Genomic DNA, 12,666 nt, shown 5'->3' with positions numbered 1-12,666 from the left:
AAATCAACTGGCTCCAGAAAGTTAAACAGATATGTAAATTACTTCTATTAAAAAATCTTACTCCTTCCAATAATTATCAGCTACTGAATTTGAGTTGTCCTCATCTGTCTGGAAACAGTGCTCTCTGCTGACATCTCTGCTTGTCTCGGGAACTGCACAGAGTAGAAGAGGTTTGCTATGGGGAATTTGCTTCTAATATGGACAGCTCTCGAGACAGGTGTCATCAGAGAGCACTTAAACAGAAAAGAACAACTCAACTTCAGCAGCTCATAAGTACTGAAAGGATTAAGATTTTTTAATAGAAGTAATTTACAAATCTGTTTAACTTTCTGGAGACAGTTGATATATATATATATATATTTATATAAAAAAAAGTTTTTTTTCCTGGATAACCCCTTTAAAGGAGTAGTTTGGTATATAAAAACGTATCCTCTATCTTAAGGATTGGGCATCTGTGCACATAATCACATAAACTACATTGTGTAAATTCATGCAGGACAAACAGAGCCTCAATAATGCAGACAAATAAAACTTTGAAGAATATCTAGTTCCTAGGGCAGTGTTTCCCAACCAGGGTGCCTCCAGCTGTTGCGAAACTACAACTCCCAGCATGCCCGGACAGCCGAAGGCTGTCCGGGCATGCTGGGAGTTGTAGTTTCGCAACAGCTGGAGGACTCTGGTTGAGAAACACTGCCCTAGGGGACCGAGTCAGTCTGCTCCTTCATCTCTACCTCACCTTGGCTTTTCCCTCCAGAGCCCCAGTGCCGGCGTATATTTTACTAATGGAGTCTCCGTTTGTGGACCACATGGAGCGGAAAACTTCCTGGAAGCGGGTGACCAGCTGTGGCTTCTCTGCTAGACCGAGGACTTCCAGCTGTTTTAAGAGCATCTGAATAAATAGAATAATGAGAAAAGAAGTAATAAAGCAGAATACACCAGATCCGAGCGTCAATTATTAAAAAGTCCGGGTCAATAACTCTGTAGAGAATTATTCTAAGGCTAGGGTCACATCACGATTTAACCATCCGATTATCGGACCGTAAAATCGGCCGAAATCGGATGGCAAAAAATCGTATGCAATCGCATGTAAAAATGTATTTTCTATCTGATTTAAAATCGTACCCAAAAATCGCACAGATGAAAATTCCATCCGATTTTCAATAAAAACCTGATCCTTTTTTTAAAATTAATATGTATGCCAATGGCAATAAAGTTTTATATATTTGAAGTGTATGTGTTTTGAAGTCTACGGCGCATGCGTACAAAAAAAAAAAATCATGTGCGATTAATCTGATAGAAGCGCACAGTCACACGATTTCATGCGATTTACATAGACATCAATAATAAAAAAATCGGACACGATTTCGATCCGATTTTGAATCAGGACTAGAGATGAGCGAACTTACAGTAAATTCGATTCGTCACAAACTTCTCGGCTCGGCAGTTGATGACTTTTCCTGCGTAAATTAGTTCAGCCTTCAGGTGCTCCGGTGGGCTGGAAAAGGTGGATACATTCCAAGGAAAGAGTCTCCTAGGACTGTATCCACCTTTTCCAGCCCACGGGAGCACCGGAAAGCTGAACTAATTTATGCAGGATAAGTCATCAACTGCCGAGCCGAGAAGTTCGTAACGAATCGAATTTATTGTAAGTTCGCTCATCTCTAATCAGGACGAAAAATCTTCGTCAACCACGATTTTACCTCCAATCTTAAGTCGTGAAAAATCGGAATGCGGATCAAAACTGATGCATTTGTTGTCTATCATTAATCAATGGATACGACTTGGCATGCAAGATTTGTATGATTTCAAAGTAAAAAATCGTGATGGCAAAATTGTGATGTGAATGCACCCTAATAATTAAAAGACTCGCCAAGGATTAGTAGAAAGTGTTCAAATGTAAAAAAATAAATAAATACATAAAATCCTGGAATAGCCCTTTAACCCCTTAAGGACTCAGCCCATTTGGGCCTTAAAAACTCAGACAATTTTATTTTTACGTTTTAGTTTTTTCCTCCTCGCCTTCAAAAAATCATAACTCTTTTCTATTTTCATCCACAGACTAGTATGAGGGCTTGTTTTTTGCGCGACCAGTTGTCCGCTGTGATGCCATCACTCACTTTACCATAAAATGTATGGCGCAACCAAAAAAATACTATTTGTATGGGGAAATTAAAAAGAAAACCGCAATTTTGCTAATTTTGGAAGGTTTCGTTTTCACGCCGTACAATTTACGGTACAAATGACATGTGTTCTTTATTCTTTGGGTCAATACGATTAAAATTATACCCATGATAATATACTTTTCTATTACTGTTGTGCTTTAAAAAAAAATCGCAAACTTTTCAACCAAATTAGTATGTTTAAAATCCCCCTTTAAGACCTATAACTTTTTCATTTTTCCGTATAATCGGCGGTATGAGGGCTCATTTTTTGCGCCGTGATCTGTACTTTTTATTGATACCATATTTTCTTACATAAAACTTTTAATCCATTTTTTATTTTTTGGAATTTTGGACTTTTTTTTTTTTTTTTTTACGTTCACCGTACGATATCATTAACATTTTATTTTAATAGTTCAGATATTTACGCACGTGGCGATACCAAATATGTATATAAAATATTTTTTTAACATATATTTCTTTTAGGGGTGAAATAGGGAAAATGGGACAATTAAGTTTTTATTGGGGAAGGGGGTTTTTCACATTTTTTTTTACTTTTATTTTTACACTTTAATAGTCCCCATAGGGGACTATTTATAGCAATCATTCGATTTCTAATACTGTTCAGTGCTATGTATAGGACATAGCACTGATCAGTGTTATCGGTCATCTTCTGCTCTGGTCTGCAGGAAGGCAGCGGCCGTCACGTCCCCTCCCATAGATTTGCAGTGAGGGGCCCTGCACCTGACGCTCTAAACGAATGCCGGGAGCAGCAGGGAGATCACGGGGCTCCCCAACGGCAGGACCCCCGTGATCAGACATCTTATCCCCTATCCTTTGTATAGGGGATAAGATGTCTTGGGGCGGAGTACCCCTTTAAGGCTCAGCTCCATGCATGAATGGTTATATGGAACCTAAAGCGAACACATGGTAAAGTGCTGGAACTGCCTGAAGCCTCCCCAGTGAACTGACCATGAAGGGGTTACCATCGTCCGCCCGTCATTCTATGGCGATTCATCATCTCAATTACTTTTGTGATTCGGAGAGTAATTGTGCAGTAGACATTAATGATATATATCCCAACGTGTCCATGAGGAGATATACGGAGGACTCTGGCTGTAAGTCAATCGCTTCTTTCCGCTCCACTAATCTAATGTATATTAAATTAAAGAGCCTCATTGGATTAAGCGCTTCCTCAAATGTATATACGTCCAGACAATTACTTGTAATTCCCTACGGTCTTGTTATTGTAGTTTACGTAATATCGATGTCCTGGAAACCGTGACTCATCCGGCAGACGGACCATAGGGCAGGGTGCTGGGTGTTCTGTCGCTGTCAATTGTAACTCTATTACCCTAAAGTACAGTGGCCATTACAGCGTTTTCTAACCTGGGTGCCTCCAGCTATTGCAAAACTACAACTCTCAGCATGCCCGGACAGCCATCGGCTGTCCGGTCATGCTGAGAGTTGTAGTTTTGCAACAGCTGGAGGCACACGGGAAGGAACCAGAGCTAGATTAAATGGGTACTCTCATTAAAATGAGTTTTTGCTATTGAACTTAGAGATGAGCGAACTTACAGTAAATTCGATTCATCACAAACTTCTCAGCTCGGCGGTTGCTGACTTTTCCTGCATAAATTAGTTCAGCTTTCCGATGCTCCGGTGGGCTGGAAAAGGTGGATACAGTCCTAAGAAAGAGTCTCCTAGGACTGTATCCACCTTTTCCAGCCCACCGGAGCACCTGAAAGCTGAACTAATTTATGCAGGAAAAGTCAGCAACCGCCGAGCCGAGAAGTTGGTGACGAATCGAATTTACTGTAAGTTCGCTCATCTCTAATTGAACTCCTTATGGAAAATAAAAAATCTTTCTAATGCACTTTGTTTAAAAAAAATGAAGTTTTCTATGTTTTACTTGTGTTTACAAATAGGTGTCTCCCTACCTGTCCAGAGCACATTTTCCCCCATCTTTTCCACAGACTTTGCACTCCTGCTGGCCTGGCAGAAGTTCAAAATCAGGAAATGCTGATGGGGGTGTGTGCAGCCTTAGCCAGTCATAGCTCATCTCACAATGAACTGCTCTGGGCTGTGTGTAGCAGAGTGAGGGAGGAAGTTCTCCCCTGTATGGCTTCAGATGAGGTCACGCCTGCTGGGGAACGCCCCTTCCGAGTCTGTGAATCTGACTGAGACTGAGCAGAAAATACAAAACAATATCAAGGTAGAAAACTAACAAATAATAAAAATAAAGGCAGGAGGTGGATTATCATGATGGGGGCAGTGAACTGGGAGGATTATCACATTTCTACAAGATCATGAGGGGTACTCTTTAAGTGTGATGTTATTCTCACCTCAAGCCCAAGGAAAGCTTGGACGCTATTGGTTCTGTCCAGACAGTCCAAGCAGTTGGTCCTTATGCTGCCCCTCTGGGTTCTACGAAAGGAAGAAAAAACACAAAGCCTGTTACACGTTCTATTCAGAATCTACCATACAGGACCCCAAGATGTCATGAATGACAAAGTGCAACGCAAGGGTGGCCATAATTCCAATATACACCTGTACATACTGTGTAGGTCATGTGACACCTACAGTCCCTTTAGTTTTGATTAATGCTACTGTTTTTGAATAGTACTAGAGTGTTTAACATAAAGGCCTCCAATTTGCCTTATTAAGAAGCACTCCAGGGTTTACTTTGCCCATATTATGCACATTCACCTTCACTAGCAATACAGCACAGCCGTATCCATGTGTTTTATAACTCTAACTTGGTCATGTGATCACCAGTCTGACTCTCCAAATCTTTCAGTACCTAATGGTTACAATAGGATGTAAAACTTACCGCTCCATTTGCTAACTCTATGGGATAAGGAAATTTAGTAATTATACACTTCTCCTCCAGCTCTATCTGTATACTGCTGCTATCTCTAAGGGATCAGGATATATAGTAGTTATACACCTCCCCTCCAGCTCTATCTGTATACTGCTGCTGTCTCTATGGGATAAGGATATATAGTAGTTATACACCTCTCCTCCTACTATCTCTTTAGCATCAGAATATATAGTAGTTATACATCTTCACTTCCAGCTCTATTGGTATACTGCTGTTGCTATCTCTATGGGATCAGTATATATAGTAGTTATACATCTTCCCTTCCACCTCTCTGTATACTGCTGCTGCTATCTCTATAGGATCAGGATATATATAGTAGTTATACACTACCCTTCCCAGCTCTATCTGTATACTGCTGCTACTATCTCTTTAGCATCAGGATATATAATAGTTATGCACCTCCCCTCCAGCTTTCTCTGTATACTGCTCCTATCTATGAGATCAGGATACATAGTAGATATACACCTTCCATGAGGCTGTGTTCACACATTGTATTTCTTGCAGCTTTTTTTCTATTTTTTCTGTGATTTTCCCCAGATCATGACAAAAATTGGAGACTGTACCGCAATTGTGCAAAATATGGTAAAAACATGTAATTTTTACCACTATTTTGTAAACAGCTAAAATTTAGTAAAAACGTGTGAAAACAGCCTAAATATATCATATTCTGGACAGTTCCTGACATGGACAGAGGTGGCAGCAGAGAGCACTGTGGTCAGACAGAATTTTTTTTTTTAAAAGAAAAGAACTTCCTGTGGAGCATACAGCAGCTGATAAGTACTGGAAGGATTAAGATTTTTAAATAGAAGTAATTTACAAATCTGTTTAACTTTCTGGCACCAGTTGATTTAAATAAATAAATAAATAAATATATATATATATTCCAGTGGGAAATTATGGCAGCATTACAGAATACACATCATTGGGCATTTGTAATCCAAAATGGAGCCTATCCCATGCCTTCCACATCAGTAAAAAGAGGTAAGCAAAACTAAATGGCGTTAATTGTGTAGATGTGGACTACATTCACAGGAGATCAGTAGTCAGACCTGTGAACTCCATCTTTATCCATGGAAAAAAAGCCGCAATCCTCCAGGAAACTGGCTAATTTGGGCTTTAGGATGCTGTGGAGTTTCTCAGCTTTGCCTCCTCGAACCATCTGATGGTAGTCAAAATTTATCATCAGGATATCGGACACATGCTCTGATGCCTTCAGATGACTCTGCAGAAAAGACATAAGGGGCAACAAGCATTACGATACAATCCTTATAAAATGAACATGCCTCTACAGCAGTGTTTCCCAGCAAGTGTGCCTCCAGCTGTTGCAAAACGACAAATTCCAGCATGGGAGCCGTTGGCTGTCTCGGCATGCTGGGAGGTGTAGTTTTGCAACAACTTGAGGCACACTGGTTGGGAAGCACAGCTTTACAGTAAGGATATACAGTGGGGGGAAAAAAGTATTTAGTCAGCCACCAATTGTGCAAATTCTCCCACTTAAAAAGATGAGAGAGGCCTGTAATTTTCATCATAGGTATACCTCAACTATGAGAGACATAATGAGAAAAAAAATCCATAAAGTCACATTGTCTGATTTTTAAAGAATTTATTTGAAAATTATGGTGGAAAATAAGTATTTGGTCACCTACAAACAAGCAAGATTTCTGGCTCTCACAGACCTGTAACAACTTCTTTAAGAGTCTCCTCTGTCCTCCACTCGTTACCTGTATTAATGGCTCCTGTATGAACTTGTTATCAGTATAAAAGACACCTGTCCACAACCTCAAACAGTCACACTCCAAACTCCACTATGGCCAAGACCAAGGAGCTGTCGAAGGACACCAGAAACAAAATTGTAGACCTGCACCAGGCTGGGAAGACTGAATCTGCAATAGGCGAGCAGCTTGGTGTGAAGAAATCAACTGTGGGAGCAATTATTAGAAAATGGAAGACATACAAGACCAGTGATAATCTCCCTCGATCTGGGGCTCCACGCAAGATCTCACCCGGTGGTATCAAAATGATAACAAGAACGGTGAGTAAATATCCCAGAACCACGTGGGGGACCCAGTAAATGACCTGCAGAGAGCTGGGGCCAAAGTAACAAAGGCTACCATCAGTAACACACTACGCCGTCAGGAACTGAAATTGTACAGTGCCAGACGTGTCCCCCTGCTTAAGCCAGTACATGTCCGGGCCCGTCTGAAGTTTGCTAGAGAGCATTTGGATGATCCAGAAAAGGTTTGGGAGAATGTCATATGGTCAGATGAAACCAAAGTTTTTTTTTTGGTAAAAACTCAACTCGTTGTGTTTGGAGGAGAAGGAATGCTGAGTTGCATCCAAAGAACACCATACCTACTGTGAAGCATGGGGGTGGAAACATCACGCTTTGTGGCTGTTTTTCTGCCAAGGGACCAGAATTAATGATCGGTGTAAAGGAAAGAATGAATGGGGCCATGTATGGTGAGATATTGAGTGAAAACCTCCTTCCATCAGCAAGGGCATTGAAGATGAAATGTGGCTGGGTCTTTCAGCATGACAATGATCCCAAACACACCGTCTGGGCAACAAAGGAGTGGCTTCGTAAGAAGCATTTCAAGGTCCTGGAGTGGCCTAGCCAGTCTTCAGATCTCAACCCCCTAGAAAACCTTTGGAGGGAGTTGAAAGTCCATGTTGCCCAGTGACAGCCGCAAAACATCACTGCTCTAGAGGAGATCTGCATGGAAGAATGGGCCAAAATACCAGCAACAGTGTGTGAAAATCTTGTGAAGACTTACAGAAAACATTTCACCTCTGTCATTGCCAACAAAGGGTATATAACAAAGTATTGAGATGAGCTATTTTCCACCATAATTTGCAAATAAATTCTTTAAAAAAATCAGACAATGTGATTTTCTGGATTTTTTTTTTCTCATTCTGTCTCTCACAGTTGAGGTATATCTATGATGAAAATTACAGGCCTCGCTCATCTTTTTAAGTTGGAGAACTTTAGCACAATTGGTGGCTGACTAAATACTTTATTGCCCCGCTGTACTTCTAGGGTGAAAAACACGCTTACCTGAAAGGCTTTGCTAAGCATGGTTTCTCCCTCCTTGGACCCGAGAAGATTGACAACCACTTGCCGGCCATAAAGTCTCTTTAGTGTTTGAAAATGCCTGATATGAAAAGAAAGATGAACGTGAAGCAACAGTGCACAGTACACATAAAACTCTTAGCCATGATATTAATCTATATAGATCTATATATATAAAAGGCAGTGTCACAGCAGCAGGTATCTGCTGAATCCTATCCTTTTTTCCCTATAGTGCAATAGAGCCAGGCAAATCACTAGTACTTACTCCAGCGCTACTGCTGGGCATAAGGAACCTCCAGTGTAGTGCACAGATACAGAAGGAAATTATTGGGAATTCTTACCATTAAAGTGGTATCAGGTTTGTCAGTCCTCATCAGTGTATATTACAGTATCTAGTTCCTTCATTACAGTCAGTGTATACTCCCCAAAAACTTTCCATATATAGGGTATAATGGGTCCAGCGCATGTTGGTAGAGTGTTTATGGTATGAGTCTGCATTCTTCATGTGTATATATAGGTGCAAGCAAATAAAAAAAAATAAAACTAAAATAAATAAATAAAATTATACGGTACTTTTTTTTTTTTTAAATGCAAATTGATAGTGTATGCAACCTGCAACTGTATGGCATTCAGTGTATATGTAAGGGGCTGAACGCTTGGTGTATAAATTGGGGCATTTCCTGCCAAAATTTGAAGATACCAGTCTATATAATCCTCAGTGATCTACACACAAACTGTGTACTGTAATAAAGCAATGTAGCTCAAGATTACCGCACATACCTGTCAAATGCTGGAGCATTGGCCTCAAAGCCTCTGGACATCCTTACACGGTGAGATCCAACCTGCAAAAGAAGGTACAATACGATGAGTTGTGGCCAAAGGCTGTCCGGGCATGGTGGGAGTTGTAGTTTTGCAACAGCTGGAGGCACCCTGCTTGGGAAACACTGCCTTAAAGGGGTACTCCGGTGGAAACCTTTATTTTTTTTTATCAACTGGTGCCAGAAAGTTAAACAGATTTGCAAATTACTTCTATTAAAAAATATTAATCCTTCCAGTACTTATTAGCTGCTGAATACTACAGAGGAAATTCTTTTCTTTTTGGAACACAGAGCTCTCTGCTGACATCATGACCACAGTGCTCTCTGCTGACATCTCTGTCCATTTTAAGAACTGTCCAGAGTAGAAGAAAATCCCCATAGCAAACATTTGCTGCTCTGGACAGTTCCTAAAATGGACAGAGATGTCAGCAAAGAGCTATGTGGTCATGATGTCAGCAGAGAGCTGTGTGTTCCAAAAAGATAAGTACTGGAAGGATGAAGATTTTTTTTAATAGAAGTAATTTACAAATCTGTTTAACTATCTGGCACCAGTTGAAAAAAAAAAAAAAAAAAATGTTTCCACCGGAGTACCCCTTTAACATATCAAGTGTTGCACCTCAAAGTTGTTGTGAAGACACAGTCTTTTTAGTAGTATAGGGAAGCAGTACTCTTTATAGGCTGTTATCATGCAGAAAATGGGTCTTATTCTACACTGAATACTATCGTCTATTCATCAACTATCTAGTGCACTGTTTCCCAAACAGTGTGCCTCCAGCTGTTGCAAAACTACAACCCCTAGCATGTAAATAAATATTTATAGCAAAGATCCAAATTCAACCAGTGTACCTCCAGCTGTTGCAAAACTACAACTACCAGCATGCCCGGACAGCCGTAGGCTGTCCGGGCATGCTGGTAGTTGTAGTTTTGCAACAGCTGGAGGCACACTGGTTGAATTTGGATCTTTGCTATAAATATTAATTTACATTAAAACAACATAAACACTTTCTGGGGCATTCGTTAGTCTCCTAAAGTGCTAGTTATACTAAATTGTTAATTCTGATTAACACTTACCTGCAAACCGGGCTGCTCCCAAAACAGCGGCACTGACCCCCTTATTTGTATAAATGACGACACGTAGTCATCGAGGTAGATCACCTGCGGGAGAACAATACGTCTGTCAGCGCACCGGCTAATAATAACATTGGATATAGCTTCCCGCTGACAGAGCTCTCCCTGTATACACACACAGACCCTTTCACTTTTTTTCCACATTTTGTTATGTTGCGGCCTTGGGCTAAAATAAATAAATAACATTTTCCTCCTTATCATTCTGCGTTCAATACCCTTATGATGCGAACGCGAAAACAGAATTTTAGAAATGTTTGCAAATGTACTAAGGAAAAATGTAATTTCAGAATGTACATAAGTAGTCAGACCCCTTTTTATGACACCCTTTTTTAGACGGGCATAGTTTGGTGACCCATCCCTCGCCACACCGCCAACTGCACGTTTCTCATTGCGCGTGTAACAATGCACAACGTGATACCAGTATCCATAATCAGCACTACTAATGCGGCTGATACCGCCTTGTACCATTTCATCCCCCCCCCCCCCTTTCATCACCCCTGGGCCATTTTCATCCCCCCCCCCCCCCCCATGCCACTTCATTCCCCCCCTCGAACCCTCCCTGTGCCAAGTCACCAGCCCCCTCTCTTGACCACCCCTGTGCTAACATTACCCCCACTCTTGATCCCTCCTGTGAAATTTCAATCCCCCCTCATCACCCCCAGTGCCACCTCTCTCCCCCCCCCCCCCGATCCCCCCTTGTGTGATTTCATTCCCCCCATTATCCCCTCCTGTACCAGTACAAATGCCCCCCCCCTGCTTTATAACCCCCTGTGCCACATAATTCCACCCCCCTCTGAACCCCAGCTTTGCCATTTCTCACCTGGCCTGTGACCCCGAGGGCGCTCCAGCAGGCTCAGGCCACAGCCCTGTCTTTATAAAGTCTCAAACCTGACAATGTATATCCCCTTAAGGACTCAGGATTTTTCCATTTTCATTTATTCCTCATCACCATCTAAGAATCATAACGCTACGCCATAGCATAACACTGATCAGTGTTCTCAGTGCTCTGGATCTCAGGCACGGAGCAGCAGAGCGACAATCGGACGGCGGGAAGCAAGTTAAGAAGCCTCCCGCTGTCTTCTCAGCTGTTTGGGAGGCCGCGATTTCACTGCGGCGGTCCTGAAGAGCCCACTGAGGCTAACTGGCAACAGTTTTCTCCATTGCGGCGTCTAAAGGGTTAATACTGAACATCAGCCCGATCGGCAATGTCCGTCATTAGTCGCGGGTCCCGGTTGCTGATAGCAACTGGGACCCGCCAGGTTTGAAGCGCGCTCAGCCCCTGAGCGTGCTTCACATAGCGGGAGCTGGCGCAGGACGTAAATATAAGTCTTGCGTCGTTAAGGGGTTAACAGAGCAAAAATCAAGCCATGAGCGGGAAGGAACTGACTGTACAGCTCAGAGCCAGGATTGTGTGAAGGCACAGATCTAGACAAGGGGTAAAAAAAATTCTACTATACTGAAAGTTTTCAAGAGCACAGTGACCTCCATAATTCTTAGTGGAAGAAGCTTGGAACAATCAGGACTCTTCCTTTCGGTAGGGTCACAAGTAACAGATCCACAGCGTATTATACCGCCGGTGACCCAACCCATATTGCGTCTCCAACTGTTGCCGGAATCACCCGCCCCCTGGCCTGCCCGCAGTGGCAATCCGCCGCTCTAAGCAGCCACACTGGCGGCCGGCAAGTCACCGAGTACACTCAGACATCACGGTGTAGAGACGATCTCTGAGTGTACTTGGCGACCCACCGGCCCCCAGTGTGGCTGCTCGGAGTGGCGGATTGACCCTGCGAGCAGGCCAGGGGGCGGGTGTGGGTGGTTTCGACAACAGCTGGAGGCACAATATGGGTAGGGTCACCTGGGGATCGGTGTAACCCTACCCTTTAGCTGCTGCCAACCAAACTAAGTTATCTGGGGAGAAGGGTCTTGGTAAGAGAGGTGACCGAAAACCCAATGGTCACTCTGGCTGAGCTCCAAAGATCCTGTGTGCAAATGGGAGAAACTTCCAGAAGGGAATAAGGTAAAAGCAGGGGTTAAACAACAGGGACAAAAACCATCTTCTAAGTTGATGCACAGACATAAGTGCAAAACGTAACATTTGGGCTCCCTGCATCTATGCAGGGGATTTGGATGTCTGTACCAGATAGGACTTTTAATAATTTTTCATAGTATTTGTAGTGGCATTTCCACATTGATAGCTGATACATAAGACAGGCTGTCATTGTGTATACCTGGAAAGACCCTTTAAATCAGTGTTCTCCAACCAGTGGGCCTTCAGCTGTTTTAAAACTACAATTCCCAGCATGCCCGGACAGCCGAAGGCTGTCCGGGCATGCTGGGAATTGTAGTTTTAAAACACCTGGATGTCCACTGGATGGTAAACACTTCTTTAAAGGGGTACTCTGGTGAAAACCTTTTTTCTTTTAAATCAACTGGTGCCAGAAAGTTAAACAGATTTGCAAATTACTTCTATTAAAAAATCTTAATCCTTCCGGTACTTATTAGCTGCTGAATGCTACAGAGTAAATTCCTTTCTTTTTGGAACACTGATGACATCACGAGCACAGTGCTCTCTGCTGACATCTCTGTCCATTTTAGCAACCGTGCATA

General features: G+C 42.3%; 1 protein-coding gene across 8 annotated transcripts in view; it reads right to left on the bottom strand.

Moving 5' to 3' along the window:
• SYNJ1 (synaptojanin 1) overlaps positions 1 to 12,666 on the bottom strand; it is a 145,429-nt gene that overhangs the window by 79,072 nt on the left and 53,691 nt on the right. For all 8 annotated transcript variants that reach the window (XM_056559478.1, XM_056559479.1, XM_056559482.1 and 5 more), the window contains exons 6-11: positions 10,003 to 10,086; positions 8,894 to 8,955; positions 8,099 to 8,195; positions 6,093 to 6,265; positions 4,505 to 4,586; positions 737 to 889 (exon numbers count right to left, since the gene is read on the bottom strand). In XM_056559478.1, the coding sequence (XP_056415453.1) occupies positions 737 to 889; positions 4,505 to 4,586; positions 6,093 to 6,265; positions 8,099 to 8,195; positions 8,894 to 8,955; positions 10,003 to 10,086 (651 nt within the window). The remainder of the gene's footprint in view (positions 1 to 736; positions 890 to 4,504; positions 4,587 to 6,092; positions 6,266 to 8,098; positions 8,196 to 8,893; positions 8,956 to 10,002; positions 10,087 to 12,666) is intronic.

The sequence above is a fragment of the Hyla sarda genome, chromosome 2, assembly GCF_029499605.1.
Source record: "Hyla sarda isolate aHylSar1 chromosome 2, aHylSar1.hap1, whole genome shotgun sequence".
NCBI lineage: Eukaryota > Metazoa > Chordata > Amphibia > Anura > Hylidae > Hyla > Hyla sarda.
This window is presented reverse-complemented; position numbering and strand designations above follow the sequence as displayed.